This window comes from Acinonyx jubatus, chromosome D1 (assembly GCF_027475565.1).
Source record: "Acinonyx jubatus isolate Ajub_Pintada_27869175 chromosome D1, VMU_Ajub_asm_v1.0, whole genome shotgun sequence".
Taxonomy (NCBI): Eukaryota; Metazoa; Chordata; class Mammalia; order Carnivora; family Felidae; genus Acinonyx; species Acinonyx jubatus.
This window is the reverse complement of record NC_069390.1, coordinates 103865437-103885843: the sequence shown is the minus strand read 5'-3', so window position 1 is coordinate 103885843 and position 20407 is coordinate 103865437. Positions and strand designations below refer to the sequence as shown.

The window sequence follows — 20407 nt, the reverse complement described above, 5'->3', positions numbered from 1 at the left end:
CTCCCTCATCCAGGCCCCTGCGCCAGAAAGAAGAGATTTGGCCTCTCTATGGATCGAGGGTCTCCACAAGGGTCTCGAAAGCCATTTTTCTATATTTGTTTTGTCCACTGCTGCTTACCATTGTTACTAAGAAGCACACAACACAATAGTAGTTGTGTAAACCAAAAATATGTGTCCACATCGCTTTAACTTTTGTCTGTTAACGCTGAATGTTAGACGTGCTCATTCCCCGTGGTTTGCTCTGCTCTTCTCACGTGTTACGATCGTCTCCTCACAACCTGAAGATGCACTGACTCTCAGGTAAGTACAGCTCCACAATCAGACCTCAGACCGGGGTAAGTGCAGCGAGCTCTGTGCACTCTATACTCTCCTTGAAGCATTGTAGCATTTAACAAAATTAATTTACAAGCAAGGAGACCTGCACAGGCCCACGTGGTGCCTAAGTATCCATTTTGGCTGCCCAGTCTAAGGGGGACTGGGGTGTGGGGAGTGGGGTTAGTAATTCCAAGTGGTAGATGGTTTTTAGGAATTCTGTTTCCTTGACAAAGTGTTTCTATCTTATTACATGTATTTAAAGTTGGTTCTGGTTTATTCTGGGAAGTTGAGATACTTTGTTAAAAAGCGAAACCACGCTACAAAATTATGACACAGAAATTAATCCTATTTCCCTATTCCCAACTACTCTCTATTTCCTGCTGCACGCCAGGGACTTACTGCATCTTCTCGTAAGAATGCACAAGGCCGGCATCAGAAAGAAATGCTCATCATCCTCTCCCTCTCCTTCCTTAAACCTGCTTTCCTCAGACTCATAACTTTCTTGGGAAAGGAGGGAAAATTAGAGAACTCGGATTCAAAACACTATCTCTTTTAGGTGCGTGAGGCTTAAAGTAGGCAAAGATGGGGATGGCACATTCAAGTTACCCAAGACAGCTGGCTAGATGATAATGTCAAGAAGAAGCAGAAAGCAAATCTGCCCCTGCAGAAACCGCAGTATCCACAGTCCTCCCAAATCGCTGGACACAGACATTACGGTATGTAGCTGAGTGTTTGTGTTCCTCCCACAATGTTATTCAAACCCCAGAGAATGAAGGGAAACCACATCCTTACCTAGCTTATTTCATTTTTTAACATATTTATTTATTTTTGAGAGAGAGAGAGAGAGAGAGATAGACAGTCAGACAGAACATGAGCAGGAAAGGGACAGAGTGAGAGAAGGAGACACAGAATCTGAAGTAGGCTCCAGGCTCCGAGCTGTCAGCACAGAGCCCAACACGGGGCTCAAATCCACAAACCACGAGATCAGGACCTGAGCCAAAGTCAGAAGCTTAACTCACTAAGCCACCCAGGCGCCCCTACCTGGTTTATTTAATAAATGCTTTTAAATGAGCATTATGACTTGTGACAGCTCACTTAATAGAATATGATGGTATTATTGTGGTGGGGGAAGAAATACTCCAGTTCTCTTAAATATTGAATTCTTTACAAGAAATTCCACACAGGGAAAAGAATTCCTAATCCCAATAATAAAATACACATTTACATGCATACATATGTACCCACACATATGTACACATATATACATATATACATATGTGTATATATGTGTGTGTGTTTGTACATATATGTATAAATATGCATATATATATACACACACACATACATATGTGTTACTAGTATCTTTGTGATCCATTTTTTTTCTTTTTAAAATAAATTATTTTTGAGACAGAACATGCATAAGCAGGGGAGGGGCAGAAAGAGAGAGAATCTCAAGCAGGTTCTGCACTGTTAGCACCAAACCCGACACGGGGCTGGATCCCACGAACCATGAGATCATGACTTGAGCCGAAATCAAGAGTCAGATGCTTAACCAGCTGAGCCACCCAGGCACCCTTGATCCATTTTTTAATATGTAAATCTAAACAGTACAGTCATAAGAAAGAAGACATCACTTACACTTAAAAAACTGAAGTAAGTATAGACTGATCCAAGGTTTAAGTCACATTACACTATAGTGATCCTACCAACCACACACCAAAATCATACTCCCTTTAGGTTCCGTCGTTATGTTCTGTCTCAAGTATCCTTTCTGTTTAAACCATCAGTCTGTGCCTTTACAGATTGTATTCAGTAACGACTGACTGTAGAGTGTTTAAATGCAAAATCATTCATTCTGGGTAAAGAGTGATTCTCTGACTAGACTCATCAAGCAGAGCACTCACAAGTGGCTCAGCAATGTGTCTGGCTTAGTGCCCAGCATGTTGTAGGTGCTCAGTAATATCTTTGATAACTGAACTAAAATAACACCACAAAAATGAGTAACTGTTTGCATCCTGACACAACGGGCGACAGTTCTCTGAGACTGATGTATGAGAAAACACTACCATGTACCTAACATTAGCCAAACTCTGTGCCAATGTTGATGGCAGTAGTAGATACTGGGTGTTAATGGTAATATATTTAAGATGATTGACTTCGTATTTTTAAATATCTCTAAGAAAGAATACTACTGAACTCTGATGTAGTGCACAGAAAATGTCCACATATTCATTTAGTATCTACATAGTATACATAGCACAATATGTTGCTAAGAAATCTTATAAATCAAAGTTATTCAATATTGGGTGTTTTCTCTGCTGTGATTAAAACAAATACGATAAATCGATAAGGAACTAGAATCCCTAAAGATCAGGTTAAATAAATAATAATAAAATCTTCTATAATTATCTGTAAATGATAACACCGTGTTATCTTTGATCTCCGATACAGAAGTGTCCTCTACTCTTTCACTCCAGTAAATAAGATGTGTGGATTTGCAGTATGCAATATCATTGTCAGTGCATTTATAAGCTGAAAGAGGAGGACAGTATAAGATCTTTACAAGTTCCAAAAGGAAGAAAATGTAGAGAAAAAAAATATCTAAGCATTAGCTCCTTTGCATTAGGAAAACTGATAAATGTCCCTACTGGCCTTCTTCCTGATGAAATACCTTGAGTGGAATAATCCAAAAGTTTAATGCTTAGTAAATTAATTTAGTCATAAACGAAAGATCACTCAACTGTTTTATTTCTTAACCTTGGTAATATATTCATTGGTTTTTATCACAGTCATCTTTCTATGTTTTTATATGGCATAATAAAAATGTTTTAAAAGGTGAACTTTTCAAGCAGTGTCTGATAATATTTTCCTTATTTAAATGATAAATTAGCGAATGCTTGTTGCCTACAGAAGCTTCTTCAGGAAAAGTTAAAAGTTTGGATATGTTTTACGGCAGGAGACTGAGTTATCACAAATCATTAAACAACCTCCATCTGTAAGTCTTCCTGGTCGTTTTCATACGGACCAAACACTCACTCCGGACCCAGCAAGTACTCGTGTCCGCCATGTTTTTGGAACTTGATATTTCCCCCAAGGTTTGGTAACAGTGTCCCAAAGGCAAAATGACAAAAGAACTTTGCATTAATAAAGAGAATTTTAGAGCTGTAGTCAAATTTGGAGGGAGTAAACTCCTCCTTCCTTATACTGAAAGTCTTTTCATATTCATGAAATCTCCTACTTTGGGGGTAAAATATAATGCTCACCAGTGTCATTTGCATACAAAAGCCTGCCAAAGAAATTCAGTTCAATATTCCATTTAAAACCTTTAAAATAAATGTATTCAATTCCCATTACCCTGGATGCTCAGTGACTCTAAGAAGGTCTCTGATACACTAAAGGGTTTCTCAGGCTCAGTGGCTCAGAGATCTGAAAAACTAGAATATACGAAAAACTAGAGAAAGTACAGATAATAAGCCTCAAAAAGAAATGGCTTGGGGCAGGGGCGCCCGGGTGCCTCAGTCCAACTTCGGCTCAGGTCATGATCTCAGTGTCGTGTATACTCATAATCAGTATATGCTGTTGGAAGCATGAATCAGTGAACGAACCAAACAGTGAGAGAGCGGAAGTGAGAGAACAGTTGGTGCTCAACTAACACATAATTGGATTTTGGCTCAGTCAATGATCATTGTGTTTAAAGCAGGCTAATGGCGGAACATGCTCCCTTACAAAGTCGGTTCCCATTGCCTTAACCCACGTCCATCAGGGGCCAGGGGCTCAGCCAGGCAGCGGAGGGAGCCAGAGGCTGGATGATCACCAGCAGGAATGTTGGAGAAAGGCTCCAAGTCTCTCTTGGCACCTCAAGGGTCCCTTTCAACCTCCCAAATTCAGGACCCTGTGTTAGATTTTTAAGCAGGTGAGCCTGTTAAAGGCTGTTGAAAGCTCACAACATTTTTTTCAGCCTTTTATTAAAACCCCAGAATGATTATCAGGACTTCAGGGCAGATACCCTGGAGGTGACAACGCCCCCCGCAAGAGGGAAGAGTTGCTAGCCTGAGAAGCACAAACTATAATTAGCTTAGTGAACAGCTCACGCTCTCCGCCAGCCAGTCTCCTTCAGGGTTCTGTGTCCCCAGTCCTTACAGAATGCTTTCCAGTCTGCATGCTGCCCTGTGTGTCCCTTCACACACCCCGACATTAAAACAGTCCCGAATACTTTCACACGCACACCACTGACAAGTGTGTTTGTCTTACATGTAGCATCTCTCCAGTGCTGGTCACAGCTCATTAGTGGGCCGGCAAATTATCTCAGCGACTCCCAACCGACATAAATGTTTCATGAATAGAATGAAATGGACACGATGGGATAGCAAATGTCAGAATGCCTCTTATCCACGGGCGTACGTTGTTTCGTGAGGAGTTTAATAAACATGTAGATGTGGCCGTATAGCGTGTGAACATGTAAAATGAATTTCTTATTATGGGTTGAAGTCAAAAAGCTTTGAAAGCCTCTGTGATAAAAGATCAGGAAGACAACGATAGTTAAGGGCAAGACCTTTAGTACCAGACTTGTCAAGGTTTGAGACCCATTCCTGCCATTTATGTGCTCAATAACCTTGGGCATGTTGCTTACCCCTCTCTGAGCCTCATCTGTGAAAGGGGGAGGCTGTACAATGCGGTGCCTGATATCCAATAAACACTCAGTAAATGACAACTTCTTGAAACAAGTCTCCTGTGAGGACCATCCAACTCAATGGGGTCTCAGGGTAGACCTGGTTACTCCAGACTTCATGACACATGCAGATCCGTGGGAAAGATTCACAGGACTCATTAGAAAGAACACCCCCTTGCATCCACAAGCATGATATTTGGATATGAAATATCTGGGCTGGGGTTTTGCAATTACAGAAAGAGCAGGAAACAAAATTCCATTCATACTGGGGTAAAAACTGGGAGACGTATTTCTCCAAACAGGGCTGAGGCCTGAGGAAACCCAACTTTCTTGAAGTCGCTCACCAGCGACAGCCCTGGGATATCCATCCCTGCAGCAGGGCCAACACAGAAGCCCCCAGAACGGCTGCCATGGTTCAGGCAGAGACTTCTCAAGGAAGGGACCGAGCTCCTCGCTGTCCCAAAGACCCTGTGACTTCCAAGGACCTCATCTCTCGCCGTCCCTGACCCCCCACCTGCCCTCTGCAAACATCACGTACCGATCATCAGCATCAGCTTCAGTGATGTGGCCAAGGGAACTCAGTGACCTCCGACAACCTCTGTCCATCTCCACGCAAAAGGAGCTTACTCAGCAAGGAGAGTAAGCCTGAAAAAAACGAGAAAGCACCCCAGAACAGAGGGAAGCTGACACACTCAAGGGCCCAGGGAGAAAAACAGCAATGCAGTCAAGAAACAGAGGAAAGCAGTGACAGGAAGCGAGACAAAGAAAAAGACACTTGGGGAAAAAAGTAAATAGAAAGTCCAAAAGACAGAGAGGGAGATTTTAAAAAGCAAGCAAAAAACTAAGTGGAAAATAAGAAAAGGAGGAAGACACTCGAAACTCTGAGGGCAAGAGACCACCGTCCCTAAGTCCACAGTTCTGTTCTCAATTCCGTTGGAAGCAGCGGTGCCCAGACCGGGCAGGGCTGGGGGAGAGCCAATGGGCTCTCTGAACTGCCAGTGTCCTTCCCCTCCTCACCAGTCTCGTCCTCCAGCTTGACGCCCATCAGGAAAACTCAGGACACAGACTCAGAGGCCTCTGTCGAAAGAGGCTCCGGAAGCTGAGAGATTCCAGCTGGGCTGTGAACGGACACACCGCACGCTGCCTTCCACCGCCAGCTAACATCTCAGGTGTTCCCAGCCCCGATCCTCTGCCAAGCAGCTCCTACCCACCACAGACTCCAGCGTCTTGTCGCCCCAAGGGGCCTCCCTCCATTCTCCCATCGGCATGTACGTTCTACCCTGCACTGGACACATTCAAGGGAACTCGGATTATTTTTCTGGTGGCCTATGGGGCTTTTGCATTTCACAGAACTCAGGGAACACAGGCCCGTCACCATCGCCTGGCCTGGCCTCATGGGAATGTCTTGGCTCATTTGCAAAAGGAACCCCATCCTGCTTCTCTGTCATCTGGTGCTGCCCCCTTCCCTCAGGAGCTGGAAGAGGGTCTGGCCTGGCCCTCACTCCCTCTCTGGACCACTCCCGTCTTCTCAAGTTTCCACATCACACGGAAGAGTCACAGCAAGCGCTTGGAGAACACAACTCAGCACAGTTCCGTCATTTTTGAGGGGCCTAGGCCTGGACCTACGGGCCCCGCATCCTGAGCGCAAGCCTCTCCCGCCTCTCACCCAAAGTGTGAATGCCTGAACACAAATCCACGTCCTCTCGGCTCCAATGAGCGGGACCCAAACTTGTCCACATCATCTCTCAATACAAACTCCTGCAGCAAACAGGGCAGGGGTGGCTCAAGACAGAGAAAGACGAGAGAAGAGGGAACTTCATCAGGAAGAAACGCCAGCCTCAGAAAAAAACTCAGAGTGAGGCCACACAGGCATCCCCAGCTCCTTGTGGAGAAGCAAATGGGTTGGCATTCTGTCTTGAAACCCCAGGGTCTGGGGCGCACACAGAGAGCAGGAACCAAGGCAGGGCCAGCAGCAAGTGGCCAGGAGGAGATGCCGCGCAGACAGCTGAGCGTTCTGCCAGGCCTCCAGCCTGCAACCTGGGGCCTGCAAGACTCCTTCCCAAGCTGAACCTACTGCCTGCCGTGTTCGCTCCCCAAAACCTGAGATTTTCCCTTAAAATGGAGACTAGGGATGTGGGAATCGGTCTGGCCAGCTGGCCTGGCTCAGGTGGTCATGAAGGTCAGCCTAAGTCACTCAGGGCTCCTGGAGCTGCCTTTGAGGCAGAAATACAGAGCATCTTTGAGGACTCCTGCTCTGTCTGTGGAAAGGTGGGCAAAATGCTTAAAATACAATAAAAGCAAGGCCCAGGACCCACAGGGGTCTCACTCCCTGTTTCTCTGGACTGTCTGTGGGGTGCCTGTGTGCAGGATTTCTGCAGAAGATAGTCCATTTTGTTAAGCCTTTGAATATTCAAATTGAAAGTATCGCGCAATCATTGATTGTCAAATCATGGGTTTCTAGAGGTTTTAAATACTTGGCATGAGGGGGAAAAAACTCAAACCTATACCCGAAGGTATAAAACATTAATTCTGTTTGTCTCCTGCTCCAGGAACCTGGGTGCAGCTGGATGCTTTGTGAAACTTTAAAAATGTGGCATCTCTGCTTCTCTCCTTGCACAGGAGCCCTCCTAGGCACCGAGTTCCTGCAGCTGCAGCACCCAGGCACCGACCCAGCTTCTGCTGACCACGATGTCGGGTAACTCGGCTGCTTCTCCCGGGGTAGGGTCACGCGAGCCAGGGGCGTTTCGATCCGGGTGTATTTCCACAGCTTCTCCTGCACAGAACAGAGAGGCACAAAGTCAGGGCGTGCAAGTATGAGCCCGGGATCCCGAGAGGGCACGGGCCACGCTGTGGCTACTCCCACTCGGCGCCTGCTCCCGAGGGCTGAGGCCCAGAGGCCCGGCTGGCCGCTGTGGACGTCCGCGTACCCCCGACCCCCGACCCGCCCTTCCACTTTGGCACGGCTGTGACCCTGGGACTTCGCGCGGCGCGGACTCTGCGTGCCCAGAAGCGGCGACGGGGGGAGCTAGAGGCTCGCGGTGAGCCCGGGACGCGAGCAAGGGCGCGCGGGCCGGCCGCACGGCGCCGGGCGGAGGCGGCCCCCTCTGCGGCCCCCGAGCTGGACCCGCTGCCCACCGGGCTGCGAGCCGCGCGGGGACGGCGGGTGCGGGAGACCGGGCCGCGCAGAGGGCGCGGCGCCCGGGCCTCGCGGGCCAGGCGCGGGATGCCCTGGGTCTGCGCGGCGAGCGGCGCAGCCCACTTTTCCGGGGAGACCCCCGGCTCCCGGGACGTGGCGCGGGGGCTCCCGGCTGTCCGGCTGCGGTCTCCGCAGTGACCAGGCGCGGCGCTGGCGGCACTGTCGCCAGACGCCCGGGCAGCTCGAGCGGCCGCCGCGAGCCCGGGGGCCCGGCCCCTCCCCCGCGCGACTGCCCCGGCGCTCCCTCCTGGGTCCGGGTCAGGGCCGGAGGCGCGGGCGCTCCCGCGGCCACCCCCGACCGCCAAAGCCCGCCGGCTCGGCCCGGCCCCGCGCGGTCCCACCTACTCACTGCGGCTCCGCGGGGCCGGCCTGCGGCGCCCGGGCTCCCTCCCCGCCGGCGCTCCGCCGCCGCGCGGCCTCCCCGGCGGCCGCGCAGTCCGGCCGGGCCCCGCCGGCCCCGAGTGCGGCCCTTTCCGCGGGGCTGACTCCCGGCGGGCCGCGCCACCCCCGGGAGCCTCGCTCGGCGAGGCCGGAGGCCCCGTGCGCCGCCGGGAAACGCCTGCACCCGAAAGGGAGGGGGTGGGGAGGGACGGGAGGAAGGGAGAGCCGGAGCGGGGGCCGAAGGAGGGAGGGGGAGAGGATGGCGAGGGGGAAAGGCGGAGAAAGGGGGCGAGGGAGACCAGGCCGAAGAAAAAGACGGGAGGGGGTTAGTGCTCCGGGCCTGGGCCCTTTACTGAGGTCGGTGGAGCAGGTCCCTCAGCAGCCCGAGGACAGCTCTCTCCACCACCCCCCCTCCCCCCGCCCCCTGCCCGCCGCTCGCCCCGGGGCTGGCTTCCAGACCAAGGGCACGAGGGGTCGGGGCCTCCCCAGAAGCCGCGTTTGGCCTGATGGAGAAGATAGGGACTCAGAGCTTCCGCACAGCATCACAGTGGAGTGGGCTGGGTCCCCGGCTCCAGATCAGAGCAGCCGTCCCTGCTCTGGCCATCGGGCCCCTCCCAGGCCCGCAATACTCTCTCCCCGGCGGCAGGCTGGGCCCAGAGCCCGAGGTCCCCCTATTTTAGCCAAGGTGGTGAGCTTCCCTAGACTGCTGTCCGCATTCCTGAGCAGAAACACCTGTGTGCTACTGGCCTAGGGATAGGGCCCAGCCTGGCGTGGGTGGCCCCACAGATTCCCATAGATTCTGTTTCCACTGGGGACCCCGAAACCTGCCCAGCTCCTCCTCATCCTCTCAGGTCGGAGACTTTTGGGGTCCCTTCCCACCTGTCTTGTAGCATTCTCTTTGCATTCTTGGAACCTAGAAACCTGGCCTCCGGTGTCATAGTCTATAAGAGGACCCCCTGCCCCCGACCCCTGTCTACACCCAAACCTCACATTTGACCACTGACTCAGTCGCCTTTCCCCAGAAAAACCGAAGGTGTATCAAGGTGTCCGGGTGAAGATAACGGTGAAGGAGTTGCTGCAGCAGAGAAGGGCGCACCAGGCAGCCTCCGGGGGAACCGTAAGCATCACCCCTCACCTACTCCCCACCTAGTGCTCGGCCTCACTTAACCGTGTGTCTGGAAAGATGTGGGAGGCCATCCTACGCTCGGCCACCAACCCCAGACCTGGCCTTCCAAAGCTGCCTTTATAACTTCTGTGCCCAGCTTCTTCCCAGCTCAGCACAGGAAGCCACAACACACAGCTGGGGCATGTCGTGGGGTTCAGGATTTCAGGGGAGCCCATCCCTCACTGACCACAGTTGAATACAAAGGGCTTGTTGACCTGGTGCAGGGACAGTAGCAGCCAGCAGGTAAGTAGGTGGTTATTCGGGTAGGAAGACAGTTGTATGTGCCCTCACACATGGAGAGAAAATCTCTCCCAGAAACTCATTTCATTTAGGGAGCCCTTCAAGGAGAGAATCTCTGTGGACATGCCCGCTGCTTCCCAGTCTTACGAAACCCAGCTTCTAAGGTCATTTATCTGTAAATCACCAGGCACAGAAAGTTCCCAGCACAAACGGGCCATGTATCTGCAGAAGAGACAGCTTGGGGTATAGAACCTCCTCCTTAATATGTAGTAAATCCTTAAGCAGTTCCAGGTTATCATGAGGTGATATGAGGCAGGCGTAAGGGTACCCAGCCACTTTATATACTTTCCAAAGCAGATAGTATTGCTAGGAGTGCTCAGGGCAGCAGCAGAACCAAATAAATTAGGTGGGGTTATCCTCCACCATAGGGCCATTCATTGCTGACAGCCCTTGGTCATGCAATCGCTTGTGGGTTGCTTTGGGTGTGCATGTGGGATATGACAGATGGGCCCACATTGCCAGTGTTAGGGTTGGTCCCGTCCCCAGCTTTTTGGCATCCTCCCCACGATGCTTTTTGAGCCTGGTGCTCTTTGTGTGCAATGCACGACTTCCTGAAATGGCCCTTTGTGGGAAGAGGCAAGCGATATGGAAGTGATGAGCATGGGTTCTAGAACCAGTAGGCTGGGTTTAGATCTCAGCTCCTCCGTGGTGCAAGCGTATCCTTGAGCAGATCTTTAAGCCGGAGATAATAGAATTTTATGAGGGCTGAATGAGTTATAAAGCATACAATAAAGCACTTTATTTGAAATGAAAGAGTACGTTCATTTAGCAAGTGCTTGATAAATGTTAGCTGTCGTTATTATTATTTGCAAAAAGCAACTAAAATAAAATTATAGCCAAGAATTGAAAGCCGGCCACCCAGTAATGTCCATTCACTCCCTTTGCTTAGAGTTTAGAGTTCAGGTGTGGGCCTGCCGTGATACAACCTGCACAGCAAAATTTACATTTACTGGAGAGGTTAGTACCTCCACGTACAGGATTTTAGCTAACACAATGAAGCTTCCTTCCATTTGCGGCGGGGCGGGGGGGGGCGGGGGGGGGCGGGTTACAGTGGTTAAAAAGAAAGCACTTTGCGCACTCATTATTTCATTTAGTTCTTGTAACAACCAGGTGGGGTAAATAAATCAGGATCTGCATGCCTCTGTTACAGCTAATGTTCAGAGTCGTACAGTTACTACAGGCAGAGCTAAAAAACAGGACCAATGTCTTCTTACTCTCCATATAAAAAACCAAAAACCTTCCCACCTACTGGCTCCCTAAATTCACCCTTCCACATGTCCAGCTGCGCTGAGCAGGAATCTGGTACCCTCAGCTCTCGATTCCTTCAGTTCAGAGATGGTTATAAAATTAACAAAAACAGGAACACGGGAACTGGGAAATGCTTCTGGTTGTGAAAGAAAAAGAAACTCATCAGGATGTTCACCACAAAATATAAGCTTTCGTTAAGGAGTGTGGGGGGCATGGTAGAATTCTGCTTCGATGCCCCCAGAGAAACCCCCTTTCGGCACGGTGCTTTTATTGCGGCTGGCCTCTTACAGGCCGGTTTGACTACTGTGCCCCTGTTAGCTGATTGCGGGAATGAAAGCAAGGGTAGAACATTTCGCTTGTGTATCTGACCAGTGTCTGTTTCCTGGAGCTGTTTGATTTGTCTAAGTTTTTCTGAATCACCGCCACCACCCCTGAGAAATAACAAAGCCGTACTTCTGAACCACTGCCTTGCAGGAACATGCACAGCGAAGCCTGCTCTCCTTCACTTCCTGGAAGAGTATATCGACCCATGCCCTCACGGGCACGGAGAAGTAGCACACAGATGATTTCATTATGAGTGCCAGATGTAAAAGCCCTCACTGGGAGCCAGCGGGAGGATCTGGGATTCTAGGAAAGCTGTGAGGGTGTACTCAGGGGACAGAGTATGCCTGCTTCCCGGTGTAGACCCTTTAGTTTAGCAGAGATGATCTCCAGTGAAAGGACGCCTCCGGGAAGCTTCGAGCCAAGAACAGAGTTAATTTTATCAAATATACAAAGCAGGAAGAAATTTATCTTAATTTGTTATAAAGGCAGAATAGTAGCCACAGTTTGACATTTTAAGAAAGCAATCGTGAATGGAAGTTATAGGTTGAGGCAGATGTCAGGTCACAAACAAGACGCCAGGCGAAGTGTGTTTATGCCAGATTTCTAAACTGGATTAAAAAAAAAAACTTATTTCGGCCAGGTCAGTTTACAAACAACCCTACACACACACACACACACACACCTTTTACCTTTAGGAGAAAGGGAAACTTGAGTTAGTATTTATCAAAAGAGAGATTTTACCCTTTTCAACCATTAACTTTTTTTTTAAACAGCCTCGATGTGTTTTCATAAATTGTAGATTGTGGCTTTTTGTGCTGTTTGAAATTGAAGAGAACGGTGTCTGTCTTTGTATTCCTGGAGCAAAGTAGAAAGGGAACCCATGACCAGAAAGATAACATCGAGTAGGAGATTGTAAACATACCTGAGGGAGATAATGTGGGCAGGCGGACAAACAGACCGTTCCCATTCCCGGGGAGGAAAGGGGTTAAGGAGAGCTCCACAATGAAGCAGATTTTTTAAAACCCACTCCTTCCAAGTCCTTCAGCTCAAGCTGCAGTCAAATATTTGCATAAAGAGCTAGTGAAGGAGTCCAGCTTCCTGGTTCGTGACATTACAGCATGGATCGTTTTCAAAATTAACACCACCTCCTGTTTCAGCGGTGGCTGAGTGTGCAGTCTCTGGGTGACATGGTGCATGGGAGTAAGTATACCCTGTAATCCGAGAGAGAGGTGTGGTGAGCGAGGCTTCCCAGTGCAGAATCACAGAGCAATGCTGGTCCCTTTAAACTTTAAAGCCACCATCTGAAACCTTAAAAAAAAAAGAAAAGAAAAGAAAAAAAAAAAAGAAAGAAAGAAAGAAAGAAAGAGAAAAAGAAAGAGGAAGAGAAAAAGAAAGGAAAAGAAAATCCTACATTGCTCAATACAATGATCCGTTCAAAAGGAATAATCTCATAAACTTCAAGCATTTAGATATAGTCGTGAAAAAAGCAATTCTTACAGAAAGGAGTACAGAACATACAAAGAGTTTAAATACTTACTGACCATGACCTAGAGGGCAGATAGGCTTCAGCTCACTGACTACAGATTTAAGAAAAATATTTTCTGTTTTACTATTTCATAGCTAGTAAGCACATGGGAATATTTTCAGCTAACCCAGGATGAGCAAAGTTAGGAATTGCGTGCTTTTGGGGGGAAAAAAAACACAAAACTCCTAAGGCTAAGCAGCCAGAGAATATATGAAAATTTTGAAGAAGACGATGGATGAAGTCATAGATAGTTGGGGCTAAATAAGGTTAGGTCTTACTCATTTTAAATTAAATAGTTTAATAGAAAAGCTCTTTGCCGAGCAGTCTCAAACTGTTCCATTTCTCTGTAATATGAAAATCATTTACATTCACTTTTACTGAAATTAACCTTTAAAATGTAAGTGGGAGAATCTGATATTAAAAAAAAAGCAAACAAAAACTGAGTCTAAATAAAATGTAACGTTGGTCATACGTAACGACAGCCACTGTCTTCTAGAAGAAAGAATCTGGCTTACCTTAGAGGAGAAGGCAATAAAGTTCATGTGACAATGTCTTAGCTCTCCCCTCATAGCGCTTTGATTTCACTCTGCTCTGTGGTCACGTTCTTGCTTTGGCAGCCGTCCGGAGGCAACAGCGTCCGCCTTTCAGACCAAGTCCTGCCATCTCCTGCAGGTCAGTACAGCCAGCATTACAGTTCCCTCAAAACTTCTCCCAAAAGTCCCTCTCAAAAGCCTTTCAGGTGCTTGATTCAGGGGTTAAGAGAGGCACCACCATTTAATTGGAATCCGACCAATCGCATCGTGCCTCCAGATGCAAGCCCGGCAAGGGAACAAGGGCACGGTTTTGTCCTCATTTCTGAGACGTCTATTCTCTGCTTCCTGCTCTGTCCCAAGAGTCTATCTCCACCTTTATTCCGGCTCCTTCAGTCTCCAAGGAACTAAACTTGACTAACAGATCAGCATTGTTTTCAGGAACCTGTTATCCTTTTCAGTGTACTGCTGAATGCAGGACCCCCCCAGGTTCCAGAATATGCTTTCTCAGCCCAATACGAGTAACTGCACTACCTATGCCATCCAACAGCTAGCACCCTACTGAAGGTGCCACTGTAGCTTAGCCTGAAGGAACAGTGAGACTTCCAAAAATCCAGGGTTCTGTTGTCCTCTGGTGAACACAGTCTAAACCTATCTTCCTTGAGCATTGAAAGATTGCAATCAGAAACCGAGCCTATTAATAAAAAAAAAACGGAAGAGGAGCCCTGTTCTCAGAATTATTCTTGTTTGGTAGCTGACAACTTATTTTAATTCTGTTATCACGTCAACATGGCTACTAAGAAAATATTTTTGCTTTTTGTAACTCGTAACAAATACCACTAATTCACTTTACGTTCTTGGTATCTGTTTGTATTATTTGCATGGCTATTTGTATCACTCCTCAAAATTTAAGTTACTGAATAAGTGTGAAAGTTTAGAAAGGCAGCAACACAAAATCAAGAGAATTGTTTCCCATGGCATCAGAAGTTTTCTTAAAGCCTCATGCAATTCTGTATGTTACTTCTGAGAGGTGAGGTTTACTTGAACTGCAAATGGGATGTTGATGCCTTATAGTCCAAGAAAGTAGAGCCTTGAGCCATTATTTGACTATGACAGTTGGACTCAGGTTGGATTGTCATTGTTTTATTTTGTGCCCTGGCCACATTTACAGCCTCTTTCCACATAATTAACCAGATTTATTCCATTGGGATTTGAATTCACTAAGGCAACTAAAAAAAAATCCAAATTGCCTGCCTATTTACTTTTCTAGAACTTCTTAAGTCCCCCTGCCCCTCCCCCCAGACATGATAAATATTCAGAATATAGGAGAGAATTCTATTCAAAGTTGTAAGGGCAATTTTTAAACAACAACAACAACAACAACAACAACAACAACAAAAAGCGTATTCCTTTCTCTTCTAGGGCTGTGTTTTGAGCCTGAACCGGTTTCTTCCACACCCAGTTATTTTCAACCCCGAGAATTTTCCAGTTGTGTTTCTTGTGAGGAAAACACAAGCTGCCTCAACCAGATCTTTGATTCCTACCTTCAGACAGAGACACACCTGGACCCTTCGCTCACTTCCGCGCAAAGTGCTCCACACTATTTCCCTGACAGCTTCCAAGCCGCCCCTTTCTGCGTTAGCCAGAGCCTGGTAATTTATCTCAGTTCTTTACAAAACCTGACTGTTGCTTACTCTGGGGTGGTAATGCTTTGTAAGAGAGTTTGCATCATCTCGTGAGAAATCACACTATCAACAAGGAAATCATCCAGGAAACAAGCAGAGAACCAGTTAAAATTCAGTGGGGGTCAAAATAACCACACATCGCAGGGGGCAAAGCTTTGGATACACGCGGAATCGTGATTTCCCAAGTTGGCCATGCCCAAGTAAGTGGTGGGTGGCAATAAAAAGAGGTTTCCTGACAGTGTTGATTTAATGTTTAAAAACTGTAGTTAAGACATCTATTAATTGGAAATCATTGATTTAAACAGCAGTCCTTGGATTTTTGATTTTGAGTTCTTGAAAATGGAATTAAGGCTGCGTCTACACAGTATGAAACTGGCATTCATTCCAGTAACGGGTTTTTGTTTCATTTTTGGCACTGAATTGGCTCTCCTAAGTGCCTGTTTTGGTCTGGTGTAGGCACAAGAACTCATTTAGGTCTGAGATGGCTAGTGAAAAAGAAGCCTTAATCCTTCCAAGAATTTGGACAGTCTATTCTTCATGAACCTCAAATGTTGGAAAATACGGTACCATTTACAATGGAGTAAGGTTGCCATTAATAGATACCAATTGTTTGAGATGTCTTTTAGATACTCATATAGTTTTTTAAAACCATAAAAAGCAAGGTTGTTTTTTTTTTTTTTAATGCAAATACTTTTTTTCTTTTGGTTTGTCAAAATGTAGCAGACTAAATTTTCAGGGTCTAGGAAATTAACTCCAAGGAATATGCACACAGGGCCCCAGTCATCCAGTTCACTTCTGGCTTCCAAAGAAGGCTTTCTCAGTAATAACTGTAGCCCTGCTTATGAGAAAGCAGAAGGTATCTTTCTCCTCTGGGGACAAGACTGTAGTGACTATGAGTCACGTCTTGGAGTCTCCCAGACACTGGCTTGTTGAAGATCTCACTTCTGCCTGTGCACGCTCACTTGTCTGTCCACAGTCAAGGGTGTGGAGGAACATCCCAGGTGCCACCTGCGGCTTATATTGGGGCACACGGCAAGATTTGACGTGCAGGTGACTTGACGCACAATGGGATTTTGTGGTTTAAGAACAAAGCATCCTCTAAAGTATGGTTCACAACAAAGGAGGCCAGTGAAGCAAGGCAATTTATTGTTGGGGAAGAAATAGGCAAATACAGAATAAGGTGTTGTGAACTCATGCAGTCTGCAAATTAAATTACTTCTGCACACTTGGGTTGGGTTGGGTGTTCTGTTGTGTTATATTTCTTCCCCCCAGTGTTCTTACTCTGAGTTAATAAATCCACTCCGTGCAGCTCTTTTAATCCCGTCTAAAGTATCAAGCTCTTTGTTCCTTGGTTTTCTCTAGACCCCGGGATCGCCTTCTGATTCCTCCACTCTCTCCGGTTCCTTAGACTACAGTTACTCGCCGGCTCAGCTACCGTCATATGCTCCAGAGAGTTACAATTCTCCCCCTTCTCTGGACACCAGGAACTGTGGCTTCCCCTCCGAAGACTACTCCTATGCCCACCTGCCCCCGGACGCCCAGTACGACTGCTTCTCCTCGGCCGGCACCTCCGTCTGCTACTGTGCGTCGTGTGAGGCAGAACACTTGGACCCCGTCAGGGCATCGGAGTACTTTTCCTACCCCAGCTCAGACTACGTGAACTTTGCCCCCTCTGCAGCGGCCACCAGCGATTTCTATAAGAGGGGGACAAACTGTGACATCTGCTATAGTTAATGGCAGTTACGGTAATTCAGAACATGGCATACCTATATCTGTTTTTCGGGCACCCCAAATGACAACTCGAAATATCCAACCCATTGACAAAACGTCACAAGCCCAGTTTGCATGTCACCATTTTCAATTTTCCGATGCTCACGAGGCATTAATACGAAGTCCTCAGACCTGATCACTGTGTCACTCCTATTCTATGTGCTTACGGTTAACATTTTTGTAGGGAATGTTCAGCTGTGTTACTTTTCTATGTAATGAACAAATTCTAATTTTTTTTTACTAATAAATTTTGTATTATTAAAAATTGGCTTACATATTTTTAATTCTCCAGTAGCAGTTTCCAGTTGGTTTGAATAATAACAATTAATTCTGGTAAATCACCAATTAGTCTTCAAAAGTTTGAGCTCGCTTATTCATGAATTTAAAATTATTTTATTTTATTTTATTTATTTTGAGAGAGACAAAGTGCCAGCAGGGGAGAGGCAGAGAGAGAGGAAGACAGAGAATCCCAAGCAGGCTCCTTGGTGCCAGCACAGAGCCCCTCGCAGGGCTCAAACTTATGAAACCACAAGATCATGACCTGAGCCAAAACCAAGAGTTGGACGCCTAACCAACTGAGCCACCCAGGTGCCCCTAAAATTATTTTAATGTGGCCAGATGCCTTGGCTCCCATGGGGGTGGAGGGTACACACAGCTGTGGTGGTTGAAAAGGAGGGGCAGCCTCACCTCCAAATGAGGGTGTACGTCTTAAGGCAACATCAGAGAAAGACATTTATGAATCATTAGCTTCTCCTATCCAACATTCGTCAATGAAATGTTAATATGCCCAAAAGGCACATCTTACCTACAGCAATATTAACCTGTAGATAATTCTTCATTCCCAAAGTGTTGTTTTGTAAACTTTAAGGGCAAATACTTGATCTTTTTTCTCCTGAGAGCCGCCATGCTGTTGATGGACCACAAAGTTTGGAAGTCATCGTTATCTTGTATTTCCAAATGTCTTCATTAAGTCCTTAAATACGCATTGTGCCATTTGTTTCTACACATTGGTTGATAGGATTGACCGTGTTGTTTACAACTGAATTTCAGAGTCGACTTCCTCTGATTAATCTACTTGAACAAGCCCAACCATCCTTCAAGGTGAAGGGCAGTTGCTTAAGCTACCTATGCTACACTCTACTGTTCAATCCTCTTCACTGAGGGCATTAAATCACAGGACTTAATCCCTGCAATGAAGCCTGGAGGGGCGTTTTCCACATCCCAAGTTTCTGCACAATGGCACCGACATTCATACCATTGGCAGTGGCCACGGCTACCATTTTGCAAACCCTTCCTGTGTGCCAGCATTGCCTGAGGGTTTCCTCACACATCCTCTCAATCTTCAAGGCAATACTGATAGCAGAATGAACAGTCTGAGAGTCAGAGAAGTCACGTCACCTACCCAATGTCACCCAGCCAGTGAGCACCCAGGCTTGGGTCTGAAGAACACCAAAGCTGTGCTTTTTACGCACTCTCCGGTGGTGAAGAGTTTGAGCCGTCGTTTGTGAAAGGCTGCTCGGGAACCTGTGAAATCGTCCCGCGTTAACCTCGACTTCCTCATACAAGCACAGGTGTGCCTCCCCACAGCTAGTCAGAGCTCTCCAGAAGGGCTGACTGTCCACAGATAATAAAGGTGCCAAGCACAAGAGCTGCCGGAGGCCCCTCTGGGGACTGAGGAGAAGAAGCTGACAAACCCCCACCTCAGGGGGCCTTTTTCTATCGGGAGGCAGATAGGCTTTCAAAATGACGTGCCTAGTCGTCGCCTCCCTGGGCACTCCGCTAAGGGTTGGGCAAACACGGCAAGTTGCAACCTGCCTCGTGGGAGCGTTGTGCCAGGGAAATAGAACAATTGCTGCCTTTCTGAGATGCCAATAAAACTAAATTTTTAATAGTTTCACACTGAACTGACAAAGGCCTGTTGTTAACAAACATCTGCTCTGACGCTGTAAAGCCCCTGCCTACGATCCACCCCACTTCACCCCTGCTGTCCCCAAGGGACAAAGAGCAGAGAACCCAAAGATGGCCAGTCGTTTGGTTTGGCCACACCAAAATATCCTCTTCCTGATGTCATTCTCTTCTTTTTTTTCATTCTCTGCTTCTAGCCTGTGCCTTCTGTGTCTGTTGCTTTGCTAATAGCATTCACCTCCCCTCTTGCTTCTTATTCTTTCTTCATATGTCCCTTCACGTTTGCCTACATCTAGTCTAGAAAGAGATTACAAATAAAGAATGTGAAACATGGGCTAACAGAGCTGCTGTGCATCACAATGAATGACCCCACCTTAAACTGGCCTTTAAGATCTTTCCAGAAATTGGGGCCAACCGGTCACCTGGCACACGAAGAAGCGGATGAACACTGCCCACCTGGTCTCTTAAGCAGGACAGCTCACACAGAACATCTCAGGAGCCCTAGAGTGGCAGGTAAAACATCTGCCCGCACCACGGGGACAAGCTGGAGTGCCTCTCCTCTGCATATGCCTGGGAAGCCGCATAAAATCCAGAAGCCTGTGTCTCAGCATGAGAAAGCACGATTCAGTACGTCTGTGGTAGGACCCAGGGATCTTCATTTTTTAAGTGGACCCAAGTGGAATCTGATATAGACGGTCCTCTGTCTACACTTGAAAACATTCACATACTCAATGGCCAAATTGTTCCCCTCTGGGACCTAGCAGCACAATGATAGTTTATATGTATTAAGCCCTTCCTATGATCCAGTGCTGTGGGCATTCATCTCATTTAATCTTCAAACAACAACACAAGACAGATCCTATCACTGTCCTTGTTTTTATCAGCAATGGAAGTGCAGCTTGGAGAGGTGAGTTAGCCTGTCCAAGGTCACACAACCCGTCATCAGGAGGAGTTCTCCAACCCAGGAGGTCTGAACATCCAATGTCCTTTGCATACTTTCCATGCATTATACCTGGAGGAATCATCTGTTTGGAACTGGATCTCTTGTATGTACATCTGTACCCCTCTCCTCACACCACAGAGGCATTTAATAAGATTATAAATGGGAGGGTCACTGAGTGAATAATTTTGTTATTCAGAACCATTCAATTAATCCAACAAAATATTAATTAAGCACTTACTGTGTGCATGGTTGACTATGTGCCCTCAAAATGCGGTCGACAGGTAAGAGGATATGTGACTTCAAAAACATAAAACGGGGAGAAATTCAGGGAGAGTAGGCATAGACTAATTTTCAAATTCTTGGGAAACTTAAATTTGGGGTCAACCCTTGGAGCCTGAGACAAAGTTGAAGGCAGTGACCATTTGGTAATTATTGCCTCAAGCGATGGCCC

At 47.1% G+C, this 20407-nt stretch overlaps 1 protein-coding gene across 2 annotated transcripts; it reads left to right on the top strand.

The window, feature by feature from the left end:
• The first annotated feature begins 8832 nt into the window (after positions 1-8832).
• On the top strand, positions 8833-17387 carry POU2AF3 (POU class 2 homeobox associating factor 3). Of its 2 annotated transcripts, XM_053204132.1 has the most exons (5): positions 8833-9678; positions 9824-12798; positions 13741-13795; positions 15076-15305; positions 16701-17387. In XM_053204132.1, the coding sequence occupies exons 2-5, from the start codon at positions 12793-12795 to the stop codon at positions 17070-17072; spliced, it is 663 nt and encodes a 220-aa protein (XP_053060107.1). In that variant the 5' UTR covers positions 8833-9678; positions 9824-12792; the 3' UTR covers positions 17073-17387. The 2 variants fall into 2 exon arrangements, with proteins under 2 accessions (XP_053060107.1, XP_014937761.3); XM_015082275.3 differs by having other exon boundaries at positions 8895-12798.
• The last annotated feature ends 3020 nt before the right edge of the window (positions 17388-20407 follow it).

What these genes read in the sequence shown, in the direction of transcription:
- POU2AF3 (XM_053204132.1), top strand. An exon ending in AGTCCTGCCATCTCCTGCAG is followed by an intron (nt 13,796 to 15,075) that starts GTCAGTACAGCC and finishes TTTCTCTTCTAG; the next exon opens with GGCTGTGTTTTGAGCCTGAA. An exon ending in TCTGCGTTAGCCAGAGCCTG is followed by an intron (nt 15,306 to 16,700) that starts GTAATTTATCTC and finishes GGTTTTCTCTAG; the next exon opens with ACCCCGGGATCGCCTTCTGA.